Genomic DNA, 23,025 nt, shown 5'->3' on the forward strand with positions numbered 1-23,025 from the left:
ACACTTGAATTGAATGTACTATAAGTTCATAACATTCATGCCAATTTTCTTGTCAATTTAATATTATTTATCATTTGATCTAGAAACTCATTTTTTATGCATTATCTTAAACTACAAAAACTTGAATTTAAACAATTGATTTAAGACATGACAATTAATCTTTGATCACCTTAAAATTTATCAAAAGTGGAAAATATATAAAGATAATGTAATTTAATAATAGATTTGTTAAAATTCGCATCCAAGTAAAAAATATTGAGTGATGTAACATTGTTTAAGCTTACAGTAGATATAACTTGAACTCAACCATATATATATATATATATATATGTATGTATGTATGTATATATATTCATGGTATTGTATACACAAATAATTATTACAAATTGAGTCTTCTTATATTGTCTAAGTTTAGATACTTAAATTTGCATGCAAGTATAATTGACACATAATTAGAATTTGATAAGAAAGGATGCTTGGCATAAAATTGGAGTCCATTTAAAATCTAGTGATACTTGACATCAATTAATGGAACAGTTAAAATGACATTTAGCATGAAATTGGAATGTAATATAGAGTCTTCATTGAACTTTCTCTCTGCCTTAATTTAATATATCATGCATATTCACATAGTTCTAAACCTGTGCTTCTAATGCTAGTGGCTCGTCTTTGTTAAGGAAGCCAACTTAGAGATGGAACAATCAGCTAGTAGGGAAATTCAACTAGCAACTGCTTCAACAAATAATGAAGATCAAAATACTCAAAAGGAAGCAGACATTTCAGGTGGAAATGAAAATAAAAATGTTGACTTGGTAATTGAAATTCGCAAAATAGTCAAAAGGACGGAAATTCAATTATTAGAAGAGTGTCGTATCTACAAACTTCCACGCTACCTTCGAAAATGGAATGAAGAAGCCTACACTCCTCAGGTTATTTCAATTGGCCCATTTCACCACGAAAACCAAAGATTGAAAGCCATGGAAGAGCATAAAGAGAGGTACTTCAGGAGTTTCATGAAACGGAGTGAGAGAAGCTTGGAGTATTTAGTAGGCACGGTAAGGGAACTGGAAGAACGCATTCGCAGGTGTTATGAAGAGACCATTGATCTTGCCAGTGATTGCTTTGTGAAATTGATATTGCTGGATGCGTGCTTCATTCTTGAGCTTTTATTCCGACGTAGTTCATTACGTTTGACGAGTCGTGACGATTCTATGGTTGTGGAACCAAGGGCTGCTGCTGTGAAGGTTGACTTGCTATTATTTGAAAATCAGCTTCCATTCTTCGTTATTAAGAAACTACAGCACCTTGCATTTCCATCTTTCTCCGATGCATTATTTTTTAAGAATATTTTTTCCTACTTTGACGTGTTCACCGACATTCAATATAGGCAGCCCAAGCCCAATGCGGAAATAGCACACTTCACCGATCTTCTTAGAACCTTCATGTTACCCCCACCCGAGGAGTTACCTGAAAGAATCACTGAACATCCCAAGCTTTTGTACTCAGCAACACAACTCCACAAGGCAGGAGTAAAGTTCAGGCTTGGTAAAAGTGAACGCTCTTTTGAAATAAAGTTTGAAGAAGGTGTGTTGAAAATCCCAAAATTAGAAATAGAGGGTGTGACGGAAGTTGTTATCCGAAACGTTATGGCATTAGAACAAACTTGCTATATAGAAAATGCGTACTTTACTGATTACTTTATCTTCATGGATCAACTTATCAATTCCAGAAAAGATGTGGCTTTACTTGCCCAAGAAAAAATCTTGGTCAATTACCTAGGCGACAACAATGCAGTAATGTCCATGATTAACAATCTCAACAAAGGAATCGTATCCGAAACGGCGAGAGTTGATTACTGTAATCTCTATGAAGAATTGAATAGTTTCTATGAGAAATCTTGGCACCACTGGAAGGCAACATTGAAAAGAGAATATTTTAGCACCCCTTGGAGGTTCGTTTCAACAGTGGCTGCTATTATTCTTCTGTTGCTCACTTTTATGCAAACAGCAAGTTCTATGAGAGAACTTCTATTTTCACGAGCTCACATGGGTTAAAAGACTAAATAATTATGATGGCTGTTCCCCTATTCGTTGGAACTTCTATTTTGTTCTTTGTTATTATTTTTAATGTAATTGATCTTGCCGATGTAAAATAGAGAGTGTTGTGTTTCAAAATCCTTGTAGAGGACTAGTTTTGTATTTCAAAGTCCTCTTTATTTTTCGGTTGAATATTTCATCGTTTGTTTCTCAAAAAAAAAAACAAAAAAAGTGTCCGAAGCTTTAAGCTTGGCCTCACGGGCTGGGCTTATGTCTTCCTTTTTGGGCCGCTGATAAAACAGACCGAAATACTTGTGGTTCTTTTTATTTGAGTGTTGGCCTAATTAATTTAATGACTCAATTCTGAACAAATTTAATCCTGAGAATTTTTTTGACGGACCATCGGTATGGGTTAAAGGCTTTGGAAGTTTGGGGGCCTTGTTTTATATTAATTGATACAATTTGTGGTTAATATTGTGGACCTGATTTTAGTAGGAATTGGTATTTAATAAAGTCTACTATCGTTTCAGCTTAAAAAAAATAAAATAAAACCCCAATCTTATTTCTATTTAATACCTTCTTGTAATATTATTCAGTTTAAATACTATTAAATTTTTACTTGATATGTACAATCAAATTTCAAGCTATAGTGTTCATTTGATTGCTCTTATTATTAGGTTAAGACATTAATTAAATGTTGATGTAAAGTCTATAAATGAGATTCAAACCTCAAATATCTTATTTAAACAATAAATTTTATTAGTTGAATCAACTTTTTTTATTTTAAAAAAGAAAAAAGTCCATGAGACTGCCTGGAGATCATGTGCATTATTATGACTTTGTTGTAGCTTGTAAGTGCCCCACCATTGCTTTATCATTAAACATTGTTTCATTAAGCTTATCTTGTTTTTCAATTGAATAACTGTCGGATTGGCCCATGTATAAATAAACATTTTTTTTTTTTAAGACAGTTTTAATGTATAACGTCCATTCCAAGAAATATTTCATATTTATTGACTTTTTGTTCGAAAAATTAATTTGTGTATAGTTTAAAATAGAACTCATATACCATTTCTTTACTCTATCCAGAATTCTCAATTGAGAACTAGCTATTAATTCCACTTATTTTTCTTTTTATTTTATTTTATTTTTTATTTTTTTACACTTTACCCATAAATTTATATTTAAATATCACATTTTCTTTTTTATAAATATGTATAATAGAAATTTTTTTCAAATTTACAACTTTAAGCCCAAAAATTATCAACATTAGCTAACCTAAAATTTTGCAAATTTCTATAGTTACAATAATAATCGTCTATATTTACAAGACTACTATTCATTTGTATTTTATATTTCATTGTTTTTTTTCTCTCAACTCATATAATCTCTCTCTCTCTCTCTCTCTCTCCAAACACATAAAATGTATTATAATAAAATATAATGTAAAATAGATAATCTGATGTGGGGTGTTTTGAAATGTGATATGTAAAATAGAAAAAAATAAGTTTTTATGCTAAAATTGACAAAAATTGTTTACACCAATTGATGCAATTACTCTTATGCATTGCAGGCAAGCCCAACCTCCCCCTCCCCCTTCCCCAGCATTGAAATTCCCAACTTTACAACTCTTTTTTTTTTTAAAATAATTCTATAATTAAAGTGAGGGGATTTGAATCTAAAGATCTCTATTTAAAACAACAAAATTTGTTAGTTGAACTATAAGACTCTTGGTATTGTATTCTCAAACCAACAGTATAAATTAATTAAACTTTTTTCCTTTAAGTTCTAACTCTCATGTTGAACAAAAACTATAGAATTAGCACACTTTCTATTGTTATATTATATTTGAGCAATTCACTTTCTTTCTTGCTCTTATACTAAGATCAATATAAGATTTCAAAATCAACAAGGAAAAAAAAAATATCATCTAGTTCATCAAAAAAAAAAAAAAAAACTATCATCTGATTGGCATGATCTAGAACGTGGGCCAAACCATTATTTATCTGCAAAGTTCATTCACAATCGAGCTATTTTTTCTCAATCATCGATGCAATACGAGATTTTTTCTTTCAAAACCAACAAAAAGAGAACCTCTTTAGGGCCAAAATCGGGAATTGAGCCTATTTTCCAAACAATATAATTGGTAGGCACTGTTACAAAACTATATTTTTCACTAACATCTCGAGTTTAAAAGACTCGATTTAGGGCTAATAAATCGAGTCTCAAACACTCGGTTTCAATGTTCTCATCACGTCTAATTTGACATTTTTTTGCACGTGGCTCCACCTGGAAATCAAGTCTCTAACACTCGATTTATAAGCCTAGCTTTCTCACGTACTGATTATTAATCTAGAAAAGAATTTTATATTTTCAAATCAATGTGGCACTCTAATTTATATAAAACTAAATAAAAGAAAAATAAAAAAATGTTGGATAACATAGAAATCAAAACGTGGCATTGTCATTTAATACCCCCCCTACCTCCACTTTCTTTTCATCTTATTTGTTTACCTCATTGTTCCCTACTTTTCAGTCTTTTCTTTTCTCTTCATCAGTTTTTAAGTTTAACTCTACTCTCTCTTTTGCAAATATGGAAGACTAAAGCATCAACGGCAACGCTAAGGTGTAATCTACCAAAAAAATATTACCTTTTGTGTTGGGGGGCATAAGTAGGATTTCATTCTAGTAATTTACTAAGAATGTTTTTCTCTTTTTTCCCTTAAGTTTATTTCTATATATGAATCAGTCGCTACGGTTTATGGGTCGGTTTTGAAAATCAGCTTCAAAAAAAAAATAGGCAAAGCAACTTAATACCTTAAAGAAAAGCTTTTCAAGATTGATTTTTTACCATTCTCCTCAATCAAATCTATTCACAATTAAAAAAAAAAAAAAAAAAAAAAAAGTGATTGGTAATCTTGAACTTTAAGATCAAGGCCTGAAAAAGCCCTAAGCAAAAGAAAATTGACATGAAGATATTTTGTGAAAAACTCTCTTTGATTCACTAAAAATAGTGAATTTTAGTGTTTTCCCGTGGGATTTCTGTGTGTTGAAAATATGCCATGTAAGGCTACTTATAGTGTGAAAATAGGAGTTTGGAATGACTCTCAGACGATGTGGGATTCGTTCTAAACCTCAACATTAATGTAGAAAACTTGTCTTATTTAAGTTTCTAGAATTTGCTATGCGTGTGCAAGATCGGGCTTGCGTGCACATGCAAAAAGCTACATGCGTAGGCTGATTTTTGCGTGCGCATAGCGAGGGTTCCCTTGGCCTTATTTTTCCAAAAATAAACTTATTTGCTCATTAAAAGTTATATTTTTCATTTGAACATTTCTTAAATCAATTTAACATCTGATTGGGCCCTAAACTAATCTTGGGTCTTAGAATTTAGCATCATTGGGAAACAGGAGCCCGAATTGTAAGGGGTGTAAATGCGGTGTCTATAATACCAAAAAGTTTGTAACCCAACCATCAATAAATACTTCATTGGTCTAGTTAAAAAATACATAAGTTTGATATAGTGCTACTTGGTGTCGTAGCTTATCAATCTTTAGAACGCATTCTATAATCTGTACAGCTTACCATGAATCATGATCAAGATTATGTCTGTAGTGGGTTCCAGTTAGCTCAACTAATGAAATCTCTGATAGTTGGATAAGAGATCTGAGGTTCAATCCTCGTCTACACCAAAAATTGATTGGTATCTTGATATGATGATAAAGAGTTATTATCAGGAGCAGATACTATAGGTTGAAACTCTGTAAAAAGAAAAAAAGAAAAAAAGGCTTTGAGCTAAGCCTCACTGGTTGGGCTTATGTCTTTTCTTTTGGGTTGCTCATAAAATAGACCAAAACACTTATGGTTCCTCTTTATTTGAGTGTTAACCCAATTCATTCCATGATCCAAATCTGAACTAATTCAATTCTGGGAATTGTTTTGAATGGTTAACGCTTTGATAATTTGAGGGCTTTGTTTTGTGAATGGGCTATTGAGCTAAAATTTGGGTTTTATTTTATTTTATACAATTTGTGTGCTTTAATGGTTAATTTATTGGGCCTGATTTTAGTAAAAAGTGGTATTTAATTTTCATGGGTATTCGACTATGGGCTCTTAGAATTGTTGGTCTGTTCAAAAAATAAAAAATAAAAAAGTCTCCAACACAAACAACTATCAAACGAGTTCCATTTAGATTTCATAATAAGAACCTATCAAAATAAAAAATAAAAAAGGCAAGGCCATCAGATGCGGCGTTTTATTCATCATCGAGACTCCCTTCTTTTGAAGGCCTTGTCACATTGTTTAGCCTCTAAAGGCAACACCTGTTTAGAGGACAAGATAAACTATGTGACAAATGCTTGTTTATTTATTTATATTTTTCCTTGTGGTTTCTCGACAACCAAATGGAGCATTTGGGGTTTTTTGGTTTTTAAAATTTTGTATATTATGTTTGAAATGATTTGTATTTATGCTTTGGAATTGAATTGTTTTGTTGTTGTTTTGCTATGCATGTCAATTTGTTATTGGTCCATTGACGCAAAATAGAGAAGCACCAAAAAATATGAACCAGCGCGGTTGCACATGCGTGGCACGTGCTACAACCTTTTTTATTTAGAGAACTTAATATGCACTCTCTGATCTGTTAAAATTTCTCTCTCTTTATTCTCTCTCACAGTTTTCACTGCACTTTTTTGCAAGAGTGCCCAAACCTTCACTGAAAACCCTGCCAAAGCTCAGATCTGATCGCTGGATAATTCGCCGATATCTCCAACGGTATCCTTTCACACCTCCTTCTCTCTCAATCTCTCTGTGTGTGTATATATATATATATATATAGATGCGTATGAATTCGTATTTTTATTAAATTTCATCTATATATATTCTTGGATTTGGAGTTGAAGATCCGTTTGAGTTTGATGAAAGCCACATGAATTATGAATTTTCTCTCTTAGATTTTGCAGATTTAATGAATTAATGGCTATTTCATTTTCCCTCGTAAATGAACTTAGGTTTTAGTTTCATTTTGGTACTGTAGGTGTTTTATTTAATGGCCATTTTTTTGAAAAAAAAAAATTTTGGATTGCATCGAGTTCCTATTAATTTGTTTTGGAAAAGAAAAATGAAAAAAAGGGTTTGGGATAGGAAGAATAAGGTTGTGAAATGAGAAGAATGTTATTGTGTATTGAATTACGGTGAATGTATTCGGGTTGAAAAGGGGTTAGGGTAATATGTTGGGTGAGATTTTTAAGAGATACAATGACAATAAAAACAAAACCTTAGTCCCAAAACTATGAGACTAGTCCCAGGAGTTGGGGTAGTGGGGATTTAAATGTAGGTTCTCCTAAGGAGGAGAATTGGACAGTGGGAGAAAGTTATTTAACTACTTGGGAACTAAATAGGATTTAGCAGATTCGGGTTTTCTGCCAAGAGCCTTGTAGCTTAGTGGGCATTACTTGGTCTCCTTTATGAGGAGAACCAAGATTCGTATCTCCCCTTCCCCACTTATTGTAACAATTTAATTATTAAAAAGAAGAAGAAAAGAACAGATTTTGGTTTTCGTGAGCTGGGTAGGTAGCTTTTAGAGTTTTAGTTTTATGCTTCATTTTAAAATTGTGACTCACTGTGCTGACGTTTAATCGGAAACTGAAAATTTTGGCTGTGTAATTTAGCAATAGTAGCCTCCTTGGATGACTTAAACTTGAGCTGTGCTTTTGGGTGCAATTGTGACCTTGCTTTTTGTTGGGTTCAATTACGGAAATGTACAACAATGTGGGGACCCAGCCTAGGGTGCCAAGACCACCAGTAAATGCAGCAAATGCTCCACCTAATCCATTTGGAAATGCATTTTATGGAGCTGGTTCTGGGCTTATCAGAGGTGGATTGGGTGCATATGGAGAGAAAATTTTAGGATCGAGCTCTGAATATGTGCAAAGCAACGTAAGTGGCATATACTGTTATAATTTAAGACAACATTCTTATTTGAGCTTACAAGGGATATAATATTATGATAACTTGAATGTTGTCATGTTGGTATTATCAAGTTTGTTCTCAATCTTTTATTATTTATGTATCAGTATGATGGATTAAAATGCACCTAAGCTCTAGAGGGCACTGTCAGTGCGGTTATTGAAGTTGTCAATTAGACTTTTAGGTTGCAACTATTTTTGAGGGAAATCAACATCCTTTTAATGTAATATATGCAAAAGCTTAGGTGAAATTATGGTACTGAAGTACATACCCTATGGTTTGAATGATCTTGGGAGCTGTAGAATTGGCAAAGTTTGAACGTTGTCTTTTAAAATTGTCCATGCAGGGGTACTGTGATCTTCCATATAAATTCCAAAGAAAATTAAAAATTGCATTAGTTACTTTCCTTTTCAAATCAAAATATATGACTGCCTTCCTCTTTAACATTTGTGAGGGAAAACATAACACGCCAAAAGTATTACTTAAAAACATATCACAATCACAACCATCAACAAATTCTTAATCTTAACAAATTCAGGATTGGGTTTGTAGATATTTTTTCAATCAATCTGGGTTAAACCGGGGTCAGGCACATATATTCCTGTTATTCTGTTCCACTAAGCTCATATACTCCATTACCTCCTTCACTATTTCTACCCTTGTTATTTTCGACCTTCCTTTGCTCCATTTCTCTCCAACTTGAAGTTGAAACCTAAAACATTTCGAAGTCATTTTTATTTTAAGTTGTGCAAATTTCAAAATACATTAAAGTTATATTTGTTATTATTATTATTTTATGAATATCTGAAGGCCCTTGTATTATAACTACGGCATCGCAGATTTAACAAAAACAGCAAAATTACATTTACCTAGGAATCAAGTTTGCCAGGAATTAGCCCAAAGCAAGAGAAAACAAGACCTAGGAATTAGTACCAAGCTAACAAACAATAAACTTTATTACTCAAGCAAATTGTAAAACAACACTGATCCCTGGATTCTTTAAATAGAGTTCCAAACTTATTGTCCTATTAGGAAAAGAAAATAGTTTTACTGACCTAGTAAGGAAAGGAATTAAATTCCCTAAGCAAATAGGAAAAGAAAACAAGGTTTAACCAATTACATAGATAAATTAAACAAATTGTAGACACCAGATGATTAACCCTTTGGCCATATGTTAGCAGACTTCATCCATAAGGCCACAGGGTGGGCCGTTTTCTTTATGCTTCTGCATCCATATTCCATAAGTCTGCATAATTGGAGGCCTGTATCTAGTGTCTGCACCAATAACTGTCATAAAATCATTGAGTTTGTCCCTTAAATATCTGGGTTCTCTTATATTTGGATCTCCCCTTCCCCACTTATTGTAACGATTGAATTATTAGAAAGAAAGAAAAATAGATTCTGGTTTTCGTGGGCTGGGTTAAGTAGCTTTTAGTTTTATGCTTCATTTTAAAATTGTGACTCACTGTGCTGACATATAATCAGAAACTGAAAATTTTGGTTTTGAAATTTAGCAATAGTAGTCCCTTTGGATGACTCAAACCTGAGCTGTGCTTTTGGGTGCAATTGTTACCTTGTTTTTTGTTGGGTTCAATTACGGAAATGTACCGTTGGAAGGCAACATTAAAATGTGAATATTTTAACACCTCCTGGAGAACCGCTTCAACAGTTGTCTGCTATTGCTCACTTTTTATACAAACAGCTAGCTTGTTCTATCGTCTGGATGCATAAGTTCAAAGGCTATATAATTTGGATGGCTGTTCCCTGTTCGATGGAGTTGATCTTGCTTGTGTAAAATACATAAATTATGTATTTCTTTCTTTATTATTATTGTTAATGTAATTGATCTTGCCTATGTAAAATACATGATTGTTGTGTTTCAGCATCCTTGTAGAGTACTAGTTTTGTTATCTCCACTCTAAAATTTCTTTGATTGATCCTTGAACAAAATGCCTGGATGTTTGAAAGCCAACCATCAATCAATACTTCATTGGAAATTGGTTATCAATCTTTAGAAAGAATTCTATACAGGTTTATCATGATTAAGATTGTGTTAATGCTCATGCTAAACAAAGATTGTAAATTCCCTTGGGTAATAAAATGGATGTTTTGAAAGAATATTTTCAGTAGTGCACTGATGCTCTCTTACAAAATTTTGTACTTGAATGACTACATGTAACACATTGATTTCTTATGCATTAAACATCCAGAATGCTCATGACATCATTCTATATGGACTTTTTGGGTAATTCGTTAATGTTCGTTTTTTGTCAATTTGCGTGTTCGTTTTTTGTCAATTAGCGTGTTCAGTTGGTGAAACTTTCCTCGCTAGAATAAGGCAAAAGAGTTTTTTGTGTATAGTTTTTAAAGAGTTTTTTTTTTTTTTTTTTTCATCACATGGAGATTAATGAAGAATTTTTAAAGAGTTTTTACTAATGAAGAAACAATACTCTGAAGTTTTATTTCTAAAATTTGTGTTCTAAGTTCCTCAGTTTTTACTTATTGCAATTTGCAAGTTGTAACATGCCTATCATCCCATTGCCATTTGCTACCCCCAACTCTTGTTAAAAGCACCACTACTATCACCACCGCCAAGATCACCCTTCCTAGCATATATTGCCCCTTGACTACCACTTCAACCAGTTGATTGGCAGAAAATAGCTGTCACATTCATAATTATCTAATATTTTTCTATATGGTTACAGTACTTCTTACTACAAGTCTACAACAATGTTAGAGCATCCACATTAGATGTGGTAAATGTGTGTTAAATATTTGGCACATTTGCCACATCAAACACTAAAAAATCTCATTTATCAGATGTTCCAAATTTTATAAATTATGCAACATTGAACAGTAGCATCACAAATTTACCACCGTACGGACGAAATGTGGTATAAAATTTATTATTTTTTTATTCGGCTTTTCTCTCTCATCTCACTTCTTTAATTGATTTTTTCTCTCCCCAACCGGTGTTCTTTCCTCTCCTCAGAATCTGTCTCTCTCTCCCAACCGGTGCTCTTTCCTCAAATCAAACCCGAAAATCTTCTTTCTTCAAATCCAAAAATCTTCTTTCTTCAAATCCAATTCCCAATTCAAAACAAAACCCAGAAATGGAATCATCATAGACCCAGAAAGAACAAAGGAATCGGCGATGGAGGCGAGGTAGAGCTTGGTGCCAGGGACGGCGAAGCCATGAAGATCTGCGTGCGAGCAGTCAGCGAGGTTCGTGAGGGCGAGGTCCGCCGTCGGAGTGTTCGTCACGACCATGGGATCTAAATCGACGTGGGCATTGACATTGAGGTGAGATCAGAATCGACGTTAAGGTGAGATCAGAATCGTGGGTTGTTGCTGCTAGTGGGTTTTGGTTGCCGGTGCAAGTGGATTCATGGCTTTGGGTTGGCGGTGCTAGTAGTTTCGTGGGTTTGGGTTGCCGGTGCTAGTGGGTTTTGGTTGTGTTTTCTAGGTTTGAGTTGCTGTGTTTTCTAGGTTTGGTTAAGTGTGTTTTAATGGGTTTTGTGGTGGGTTGTTGATGACGATGGTTGTGGTGGTGGTTTTGTTTTCAGTTTTTTTGTTTTGCAATGGATTGTGGCTGCCACGGTGGTGGTTGCGGGGGCGGCAGCAATGTTGTCGGTGTTATTTATTTTGTTAGATATATTATTTTATTATGTTGTTTATATTATTTTAATGTATAGTAAATATTATTTTAATATATAGAGTTGAATGATAAAACATCTGATAAATAAGAAGTTGTAAAATGATATGGTAAAATAATAAAGTAGGTATTTGGTGTGGTAAAATTGTATAAATTATGCCACAGCTACTATGGATGCTTTTAACCCTCCATTTGATGCTCTTTCAAAAATTGAATTCAAGATTTGACATGATTATCATTAAATCCCTCTTTACCAATTCCTAATCATCTTGAGTTCCCTTCAGATTTCAGAAGAACTTATTGTTCGAGGTAATTTGTTAACTTGCCATGTGTTGCAAATCGGTTAATTTCTTCTAATGATCCGGATAGTATTCAAAGAGAAAAAAGTAAGAACTTGCAGAAGAAAATCCATCACAACATGATGAGATTTGAACGTTAGCTTTGAGAATTTGGAAAAATCGGATAGAGTGAGTTGGAAGGGAAAAGGAACACCCTTCTTTGTGTACCTAATATTGATTTCCGAGTGCACAAATAAAAAGATGTCCAAAGCAATGAAACGCAATCGGTTTATGTTAGATCTAAGACATCAGATTACAACACTAAACTTTGGTAGATATTAACATATAACTAATAAAATTAAACTAATACACAAACAAAAAAAGATAAGTTCTGCAACCGATGATTATTTGGGAAAGAATTACAAATATATCAATAAAATTTGAAACAGTGGTGGTAAGCAACACCAAAAGAGTATTGAGTAAAACCAACGCAAATAGTCGTTTCTACAGTTCAGGCATCTTTCGTATGCTGCAGTTCAGGCATCTTTGGTACGTCTATTATTACAACCGGCCTCAATCCCGTACGGAACGCCACTATGTCTGCAAGAAAATATTCCAATATGACGTGGAAGCAATAGCTGCTGTCTGAACCATCACCTTTGCCTCTGATCTGGGTTTCTCTAACATTATTGCAGAGCCGACTCAATAACTTAAGAGGCATTAGGCGAACATTTTGTGTGTAATCTTTTATATATTTAAATAGTAATTAAATAATATTAATTAATGTTTTTATTTTTATTTAAAATTTATTTTTTATTTTTATTTATTACATGATTTAATAAATTAGTATTACTAAAATATAAATAAGTTAATATAATATATATCAAATTATTAATTGATATAATAATTAATAATAATCAATGAAGTAAAAATTTGCATTAAAAAATATATATTAATTTGAGTGGGTATGTATTAGATGTGGCCCGTGGGTGGGTGAATGAGAGTTTTTTTTTTTTTTTTGAAAGGGGTGGATGAGGGAGTTTGTAGCTGTGTTGGTGGGGCCTAGAATTGTTTTTCACCTTTTTAGATTATATATTAAGTTTGTTAACGGGCACGGTCAAGTGTCCGTTAACAGTAATATTTTTTTATTTTTTCGGACAAAATTTTTTGTCGTTACTTTACCTTTATGTCAAATTTACAACTTTTTTTTTTTTGGTTAGTACTACAGGGTGTTCATTTTGACTTTTTTGACCCTTTTTTTTTGTCTTTTTTTCACTTTAACAGGCAACGAACCGGTGCTTGATAACAAATCCCTGTAAAGTATTATATACTCAACAACTGCGCAGTGTTAAGTCCTGTCATTTTATCAAGCTTTGTGCAGTATGTATTATCCCTGTGCAGTGACAACAGTGCGGTGGCGGTGTGAGCAGACTGTGCAAGTGTAAGAGTAAACTCACGAGTCCATCCAATCTAGTAGTTTAAAAAATATAACTTAAAATGATTGTCTGAACTTATAGAAAAAGAACAAGAAATAAGACTCAGCGTGTTGTCTTTGTCCTGTCAATCAAATAGGATTTTATTAATGTATGTCTTAAGGACATACAATAATATACCAATTTAGAAAAAAATTTATCGAAAATTGAAAAAATTTTGATAACTTTTTTAATTACCAATAAAATTTTTTCAAAACTAAATTTGTTAATGTGTGCTTTTAGAGCACACGTTAACCAGACCCATCAAAATATAACTTAAAATGATTGATTGAACTTATAGAAAAAGAACAAGAAACAAGACTGAGCGTATTGTCTTTGTCCTACCAATCAAGTAGATTAAAAAATACAATTTAAAATGATTGACTGAACTTATAGGAAAAGAACAAGAAACAAGACTCAGCGTGTTGTCTTTGTCCTGTCAATCAAGTAGATTAAAAAACATAACTTAAAATGTATAACTTAACTTATATAAAAAGATCAAAAATCAAGATGAAGAAAATAAAAGAAATGATACAGATAGAGAGGCAGAGAGGTTTTTTTTTTTTTTTTGGATGGGGAGAGGCAGAGAGATTGAAAGATGAGAGATTTGTCCAGATAATTATGTCTTATTATTAATGAACTTGTCTAGACTAAATTTTGATTTTAGTATGTTTTGTTAATATTTTATTTGATGTGAGAGAAATTTTCTCAACAATTTGAAAGTTTTAATGGTGGAAATAGAAAGTTTATTATCTTATTTGAGATTTTAAGTGATAGAGAATGAAATGGATAAAAATAAATACTCATTCCTCTCTATTTTCTTAAAATCTCAAATTTTCATTCTCCTGAAATTGTGAGAAATTTGAAAGAATGAAATTAGGTTTAATGATTTTTTTTATTAAAACTTTCAAAATACACTTATATATTAAACCATTTATTTTAAAATATGGTCTAATAGTAATATTGTTATAAAATAATTCCACTCATTTCCTTTTATATTACTCCTAAATAAAGTTAGTTAATTTTATTTTATTTATTTCTCTTATTTAAATATATTCCATTTCGTTGATTTCCTTTCCATAAGGTTAGTGATATCTCCACACTCTTACCTTTTTTTTTTAAAGAAATTTCACATTTGGATCTATCAATATTGTGAGAAGGGTTTTGTGAACCATTTCCTTTAAAATTTTCTTTAATTAGTGCAATATATAAACAGTGTTTATGTTCTCTTCATGTATACGGAGAGCAGTCCAAAAATCCTCGATTTTGCTTCCCTTACTCTATTAGAAATTCCTTCACTTTTTCAGACATTAATACTAGTTCAAAGCCTTGTTTTGTTAGTACACACAACCAAAGTTTGCCATTGAATCTAGGCTGTAATCGTTGTAGTCAATTTTGCACAAATGATAAATTATATCTAGTGGGGTCAAATCACTTCTTAAGACAGTGGGTAAAGTTCTGTTTGATTTAATTCATCTTATATATTTTCCTTCACAAATATATCCTAATGTGATTCATTTCACCTCAGTGAGAACTGAGGCCGTGGATTGTATGAGTTGTTGATAGTTAATTTGTACTTACAGGGTCTTTCTTTCAGTCTTTCAATCAGCAGCTACACTTCAATAACTGAGGTAGGTTTTTATAACATTTTTCACTCAAGTATTTTTGTCTATCAATGCATTTATTTATATTCTCATTGTCATCTTACCGAAATAACATTGGCTATGCATTTAAAATTATATACAAATTAAATTGTAATTCATGTTTTTGCTTGAAATCATTTAACAATAGTGAAAATGAAGTGATTTTAGTTTACCTAGAAGCTTATTTGGTTGGAGAGAGGAGTAGAGGAAGGGGACCAGAGTTAGGTTTGATCATATCCTCATTTTAATGTTGTTTGAGGTGGGAGGAAGGGGGATTTAGAGGGGTCACAACCCTACTTTTTTAATTCTCTCAATTAGAAAATTTTTGGAGGGTAGTGTTAGGAATTTAACCTAATCCCCATATCTATGAGAAACGAAAAATAGATAAAAATATGTACCAAGAAAAATCACACAACATAAATATTTACAAGGTTCAACAATGTGTCTGTGTCCACATAGTTGCAAGGATTTAATGAATAGAAATTACAAGAGTGCCATATAATACAATTTTCATTACATCAAACCCTAATCTAGAGCAATAGCATATATATCCCAAACAATTTTCACGTAGCAAATCTCATATTAAAGCTCCGTTTGGGTTGTGCGTTTGCGTTCGGAGCGTCTGCGTCTGGCATCTTTTTTATTTTTTTTTTTACCTGCGCCTCTTACACTATTCATGCTACTTGACCTGAGTAAGTAGGTAAATGAATAGTAGTCCGTGCGTGAACAGTAATTTTATTTTATTTTATTGTTTTTAATTTTCAGCAAAATAAGCGGTATTCAATCGCATACTAAAAATGGTAATGCATCCAAATTAGGTTTGGTCACAAACCGGATTAAACACAACAAAATCCAGATGACCTAATAGGGAGTACTGTAACAATATAGAAAAATATTGGATAATTATGAATGGGAAAGCTATGTTCTGCCCAATTGTTTAGCACAAGAAATAGGATGTTTAGTATGTTACAATCAAAATGGTTATATGATCATTCCACTCCCATGATCATTTTTGTAAAAAAAGTTGTAAAATAGTCTATGGCTTTAGCATTTTCCCAAATTATATGATCATTCCACTCCCATGTCCTCTCCTAATTTAATTTTGAAACATCCAAGCAAAGAGGAGAGATATATATTCCCCTTCCTCCACTTAATTTTTAAAACATCCAAAAAAGGGGAATGAATACCAATTCCCCTCTTATTTTACTATTTAGTTTTTTTTTTTTAATTTTTTATATACTATTTATTGGCCTCATTGTACTTTTTGATACTATTAAAGGGCCTTACTGAATTATTTCAGCGAATTATCACCTTTTATCTACAATACATTCAACAAAAAGTTTTTAACTTCAACAGAATAAGCAAATCTCAGACCCCTAGTTATGGTAACTTTATATATGCAAAGGCCCCTAAATCTTAGGGCTCGTTTAGTAACCGTGTTTAAGTATTGTTGTTTAATTTTCAGTATTTTGAACCTATGTGTTTGAGTATTATAGAAATACGATTCGGCAGTGTTATTGTTATTTAAAGACTGAAAACTGTTGTTTAAATAATAGTATTGACTGAGTTATTCTTTTCAATCATTAATGCAATACTAGTTTTTTCTTGAGGCAGTGCTCTGCTCCACTTTCGTGCCTTAAATTTAATACTTCCAAAAAAGAAAAAGCTTTCAATACCTAACGAAGAAAAATGTCTTGTTATCTATTCTCTCCTAGTTTCTTGGACAGGATTAACTATTCAGTGCTTGTCATAAATTGATTCATAATGTGTTGTATAGCCTTGTGATATATAATCCAAAATGGTAATGTTGTTAAGTGATGAATGGAAATTACTGATGTAGTTCATATTCAAAATAGAATATTATTTTTATACCATACAAATTGTCATGTGTACTGTCACAGCAAGTAGTAGGTTTATATGTAATTAATATGCAGCTAGTCACAATTTTCTTCATAAGATAATTTAGAAAAAGTTATGATTTTTTATATAACAGTAGAATTACTAAAAAATTCAGAGATAAAATTCTTAATCAAAACCGCGATAAAAAGCTTCTGGAAGCACTAATCAATGTCTTTTGGAAAAGCTGACAGATGCCTAGAGAGTCAATCCAAACTGAACTAAAAAAAGGTATGGCCAAATGTTGCAGTTGTTTCTCCCAATTTAGATAGAGATTTTAGATTTGCAAATCCTTCTTAGATGCTGATTCTTCTTTGTGTTATTCCCATTGACTCCCGAACATAAATTTTATTTGTGATTCCTATTTTAAAAAACAAAATTAAAAGCAGAAGTTGAGAAACCCAGTACTTAATAATAATAATAATAAAAAAACAAATCAAACAAAAACCGGGGAATCCAAACAAGTCATTTTCCCGGATTGGTAAACTATATGACGCAATGCCACTGAAAAATAGTGACGTAATATTTATGAGATATAGTTGTTGTCTTTTCTATATATACCCTCATGGGTTTCATTTGGTTACAGTGAGAAGTGAGAACTTAGAAAAATTGACTGCATTACCTATTGATAGTTAAGTATTGAAATTTTAAATCCTGGTTCTTTCAGCTGCTGAGCATTAGTAACTGCGGAAGGCTTGTGTAACATTTCCTACTCAAGTTCCTTTGTCTATCAATCTATTTAGTTATTTTCTCATTATTGTCTTACTGAAATAACATTGTTTATGACATTTAAAATTATATACAAACTAGATTGTACTTTATGTTTATGCACAAAACGTTTAACTGTAGTAATAAAGATGTGGTTTTATCCAGAAAAATGACACAATTTATTTAAATTTGAATAATTAATGCGTCACCTCCCACATAAAAAATAAATACACCTCTTCCCCCAAATAAAATTAATTCACCACTTAATATAATTAACGTAACAAAATAAATGTGTTTATCCTATTAGTAATGTCAAATAAAAATAGTGTTTTATATAAAACCTTCCCGTTATGGTTTATTAACAATTGCTCTAAGGGTAACCGTTAACATGGCCCCTAAAATTATATACAAATTAGATTGTAATTCTGTTTATGCACAAAAAGATTTAACACTAATAATAATGAGGTGGTTTTATCTAGAAGCTTGTTTGGATGGAAAGAGAAGTAGAGGTTTAATGAGCCTTGTTTTGATGCACAAAAACATTTAACAATAGTAATAAAGTGGTGGGTTTACCTAGAAGCTTGTTTGATTGGAAAGAAAAGTGGAGGTTTAATGAACCTTGTTTTGATGTTTTTTAAGGTGCGAGGAGGGGGGTTTTGGATAGGTATGCTAATTCCTAAGTCCTATCCCCCTCACTGGTGGTGGCTCTAGGATATTTTTTCTAGGTGGTCAATAAAAAGATGAATCTTGGACAAGGGATTAATCTTGGATAAGAGATATATCTTGTAGTCTATGAAGATTATTTATTATAAATATGTCCACAGTGCTGGGAAGATAATAAGAAATATACTATTAGTTCACTTGACATATTGATTTATAGTACAAAGAACATACTAATGTTTGTTGTTAAGAAGAAATCCTAATTATTATTGCTAATTCAGCAATTATTTTTAAATACAGTAAACATATTAATTATTATTATTAGGTGAATCCTAATTATTATTGCTCAGAATTCTTTTATTTATCAGTTTGTCTTTACTTCTTACAATTATTTTAGTTTGTCTTGATTATATGGAACTTATTGTTTATTCTTTTTTTCTCGCTATTTGCTTCTTTCATGTGTGTCCTTGCTTATTAGCATTAAAAAATGCATTTTTAGTCCTTATATTTTGACTTTTTTCCATTTTGATCCCTACATTTTCATTTTACGACTTTTAGTTCCTAAACCAATTAACGCGTGATATTTAAGTCCTTAATTATATTGGGTGACGGTAAGGACCTAAATGTTACGTGTTAATTGGTTTAGGGACCAAAAGTGGTAAAATGAAAATGTAGGGATCAAAATGGAAAAAAGTCAATGTAGAGACTAAAAGTGCAGTTACGTCTTATAATTTTAGCAAAAAGTTAGATAAGTTAGATGGGCATTTGTGCAAGGTTGGGGACGAACTAATTAGGAGAGAGAAAGAAAGTAGAAAAATAAAATAAAATAATACTCTTAAATTAATTAGGGTAGTTGAAGTGGCCATCATTAAATTTTAAAGATGACATGGATTGTAGTGATTTTTTTAACCTTTAGATCTTATTGAAATTTATGGTTTAAAAGATGTAACTTTTGTGGAGTTATACTAGATGTAATTCTAAGCAATGTTATACCATCCTATATCTTGTTATAGAATTCATGTTTTGAAAATCCCACTGTTGAATTGTGTATACTATATGTTCTTAACATTCATGCTAATTTTTTTTTGTCAATTTAATATTATTTATCATTTGATCCATAAAGTCATATTTTATGTATTATCTTAAACTACAAAAACTTGAATTTAAAAGGCTGATTGATGACATGACAATTTATCAAGTGGAGAATATACAAAGATAAGGTAATTTTTTTTTTGAGAATCAAAGATAAGGTAATTTAACAGTGGATTTGTCAAAATTCGTATCTAAGTAAAAAATATTGAGCGATGTAACGTTGCTTAAGGTTATACTACATATATATATATATATATATATGTATGTATGTATATATATTCATGGTATTATATACACATATTATTATTTCGAATTGAGTCTTCTTATATTGTCTAAGTTTAGATACTTAAGTTTGCATGCAAATATAATTGACACATAATTAGAATTTGATAAGAAAGGCGCTTGGCATAAAATTGTAGTCCATTTAAAATCTGGAGATACTTGACATCAATTAATGGAACAGTGAAATGACATTTTGCATGAAATTGGAATGTAATATAGTCTTCATTGAACTTTCTCTCCGCCTTAAATAATTATTTCGAATTGAGTCTTCTTATGTTGTCTTAGTTTAGATACTTAAATTTGCATGCAAATATAATTGACACATAATTAGAATTTGATAAGAGAGGACGCTTGGCATAAATTTGGAGTCCATTTAAAATCTGGAGGTACTTGATGAAACTAATTAGAATTTAACTCTTTGTATCCGAACCTTTGTGAAAATATACATGATGCATATCTTTAAGACTTAGGCTCTTCAATTTTATTGGAGTTTTACAAGAATATGGAGTCCATTGATTAGCAAAGGCACCGTGTGACTTAATTTGAAGAAAGTTTATGATGGTATATGCCGATGTAATAGGGAGATAGTGAATCATTGTTAGATCTAGACTCCTAGGCAGCAATGGGAGGCCCGGCTACCTCAAATTAGTCAGAAAATTTGTTTTTTCCTTATTTTTTTGTATCTTCAGAACGACATGGGTGGATTTCGAAGTTTTTTTTACTGAATCTAAATTCTTTCAATTGGTGGTTGAGGAAGGGGGAAACTTTTTCTCTCTTAAGATTTTTGAGCGGGGAAAATACTTTATGAAATCTGTTTTTATGGGCAAACGTGCTGCACAATGGTTCATGCACACTGTAGAACACTCTGTGATTGGGGTTAAACCTAAGCTCTTCTTCACGTTTAGAGAAGGAGACACTGCATACACAGTGCAACGGGGTTCCAATCAGTTTGGTCAGTACTTATCAGTGACATAATCAGTACTTAAACCTAAGCTCTTATATACACATTATTATTTCGAATTGAGTCTTCTTATATTGTCTAAGTTTGCATGCAAATATGATTGACACATAATTAGAATTTGATAAGAAAGGCGCTTGGCATAAAATTGTAGTCAATCTGGAGATACTTGACATCAATTAATGGAACAGTGAAATGACATTTAGCATGAAATTGGAATGTAATATAGTCTTCATTGAACTTTCTCTCCGCCTTAAATAATTATTTCGAATTGAGTCTTCTTATATTGTCTTAGTTTAGATACTTAAATTTGCATGCAAATATAATTGACACATAATTAGAATTTGATAAGAGAGGACGCTTGGCATAAAATTGGAGTCCATTTAAAATCGGGAGATACTTGACATCAATTAATGGAACAGTGAAATGACATTTAGCATGAAATTGGAATGTAATATAGAGTCTTCTTTGAACTTTCTCTCTGCCTTAATATAATATATCATGCATATTCACATAGTTCTAAACCTGTGCTTCTAATGCTAGTGGCTCTTGTCTTTGTTAAGGAAGACAACTTAGAGATGGAACAATCAGCTAGTAGGGAAATTCAACTAGCAACTGCTTCAACAAATAATGAAGATCAAAATACTCAAAAGGAAGCAGACATTTCAGGTGGAAATGAAAATAAAAATGATGACTTGGTAATTGAAATTAGCAAAATAGTCAAAAGGACGGAAATTGATCAATTATTGAAAGAGTGTTGTATCTACAAACTTCCATGCTACCTTCGAAAATGGAATGAAGAAGCCTACACTCCTCAGGTTATTTCAATTGGCCCGTATCACCACGAAAACCAAAGATTGAAAGCCATGGAAGAGCATAAAGAGAGGTACTTCAGGAGTTTCATGAAACGGAGTGAGAGAAGCTTGGAGTATTTGGTAGGCACGGTAAGGGAAATGGAAGGACGCATTCGCAGGTGTTATGAAGAGACTATTGATCTTACCAGCGATAGCTTTGTGAAAATGATATTGCTGGATGCGTGCTTCATTCTTGAGCTTTTATTCCGACGTAGTTCATTAAGTTTGACAAGTCATGACGATTCTATGGTTGTGGAACCAAGGGCTGCTGCTGTGAAGGTTGACTTGCTATTATTTGAAAATCAGCTTCCATTCTTTGTTATTAAGGAACTACAGCACCATGCATTTCCGTCTCTCTCCGATGCATTGTTTTTTAAGAATATTTTTTCCTACTTTGACGTGTTCACCGACATTCAATATAGTCAGCCCAAGCCCAATGCGGAAATTGCACACTTCACCGATCTTCTTAGAACCTTCATGTTACCCTCACCCGAGGAGTTACCGGAAAGAATCACTGAACATCCGAAGCTTTTGTACTCAGCAACACAACTCCACAAGGCAGGAGTAAAGTTCCGGCTTGGTAAAAGTGAACGCTCTTTTGAAATAAAATTTGAAGATGGTGTGTTGGAAATCCCAAAATTAGAAATAGAGGGTGTGACGGAAGTTGTTATCCGAAACGTTATGGCATTAGAACAAACTTGCCATATAGGAAGTGCGTACTTTACTGATTACTTCATCTTCATGGATTTTCTTATCAATTCCAGAAAAGATGTGGATTTACTTACCAAAAAAAAAATCTTGGTCAATTACCTAGGCGACAACAATGCAGTAATGTCCATGATTAACAATCTCAACAAAGGAATCGTATCCGAAACGGCGAGAGTTGATTACTGTAATCTCTATGAAGAATTGAATAGTTTCTATGAGAAATCTTGGCACCACTGGAAGGCAACATTGAAAAGAGAATATTTTAGCACCCCTTGGAGGTTCGTTTCAACAGTGGCTGCTATTATTCCTCTGTTGCTCACTTTTATGCAAACAGCAAGTTCTGTGAGAGAACTTCTATTTTCACGACCTCACATGGGTTAAAAGACTAAATAATTATGATGGCTGTTCCCCTGTTCGTTGGAATTGACGTCGCCTATGTGAAATACCCAAATTTTATATTTTGTTCTATGTTATTATTTCTAATGTAATTGATCTTGCCGATGTAAAATACGCTAGTGTTGTGTTTCAAAATCCTTGTCTAGTAAAGCCTCTTTTATTTTTTGGTTGAATAGTTCATCGTTTGTTTCTCAAAAAGTGTCCGAAGCTTTAAGCTGGGCCTCACGGGCTGGGTTTTGGTCTTCCCTTTTGGGCCGCTCATAAAACAAACCGAAATACTTGTGGTTCTTCTTTATTTGAGTGTTGGCCCAATTAATTTAATGACACAATTCTGAACGAATTTAATCCTGAGAATTTTTTTGACGGACCATCGGTATGGGTTAAAGGCTTTGGAAGTTTGGGGGCCTTGATTTATATTAA

The 23,025-nt window shown here is 32.4% G+C and overlaps 2 protein-coding genes across 13 annotated transcripts in view; both read left to right on the forward strand.

The window, feature by feature from the left end:
* Positions 1 to 2,293, forward strand: part of LOC115962607 (UPF0481 protein At3g47200-like) — a 66,184-nt gene extending 63,891 nt beyond the window's left edge. For 4 of the 12 annotated variants that reach the window (XM_031081480.1, XM_031081476.1, XM_031081481.1 and 1 more), the window contains one exon: positions 678 to 2,289. In XM_031081480.1, coding sequence (XP_030937340.1) covers positions 693 to 2,054 — 1,362 coding nt within the window. In that variant the 5' untranslated portion in view covers positions 678 to 692 and the 3' untranslated portion in view covers positions 2,055 to 2,289. Of the gene's footprint in view, positions 1 to 659 lie in introns of all 12 variants that reach the window. The other 8 variants (XM_031081474.1, XM_031081475.1, XM_031081477.1 and 5 more) reach the window with 3 other exon arrangements.
* Positions 2,294 to 17,112: 14,819 nt separating this feature from the next.
* On the forward strand, positions 17,113 to 22,710 carry LOC115962614 (UPF0481 protein At3g47200-like). Its single transcript, XM_031081499.1, has 2 exons — positions 17,113 to 17,178; positions 21,191 to 22,710. The coding sequence occupies exons 1-2, from the start codon at positions 17,142 to 17,144 to the stop codon at positions 22,588 to 22,590; spliced, it is 1,437 nt and encodes a 478-aa protein (XP_030937359.1). The 5' UTR covers positions 17,113 to 17,141; the 3' UTR covers positions 22,591 to 22,710.
* Positions 22,711 to 23,025: the final 315 nt, after the last annotated feature.

Source organism: Quercus lobata, chromosome 10 (genome assembly GCF_001633185.2).
Source record: "Quercus lobata isolate SW786 chromosome 10, ValleyOak3.0 Primary Assembly, whole genome shotgun sequence".
Classification (NCBI taxonomy): domain Eukaryota; kingdom Viridiplantae; phylum Streptophyta; class Magnoliopsida; order Fagales; family Fagaceae; genus Quercus; species Quercus lobata.

What these genes read in the sequence shown, in the direction of transcription:
- LOC115962614 (XM_031081499.1), top strand. Translation starts at nt 17,142, where the DNA reads ATGCCTAGAGAGTCAATCCAAACTGAACTAAAAAAAG. An exon ending in CCAAACTGAACTAAAAAAAG is followed by an intron (nt 17,179 to 21,190) that starts GTATGGCCAAAT and finishes TTCTAATGCTAG; the next exon opens with TGGCTCTTGTCTTTGTTAAG.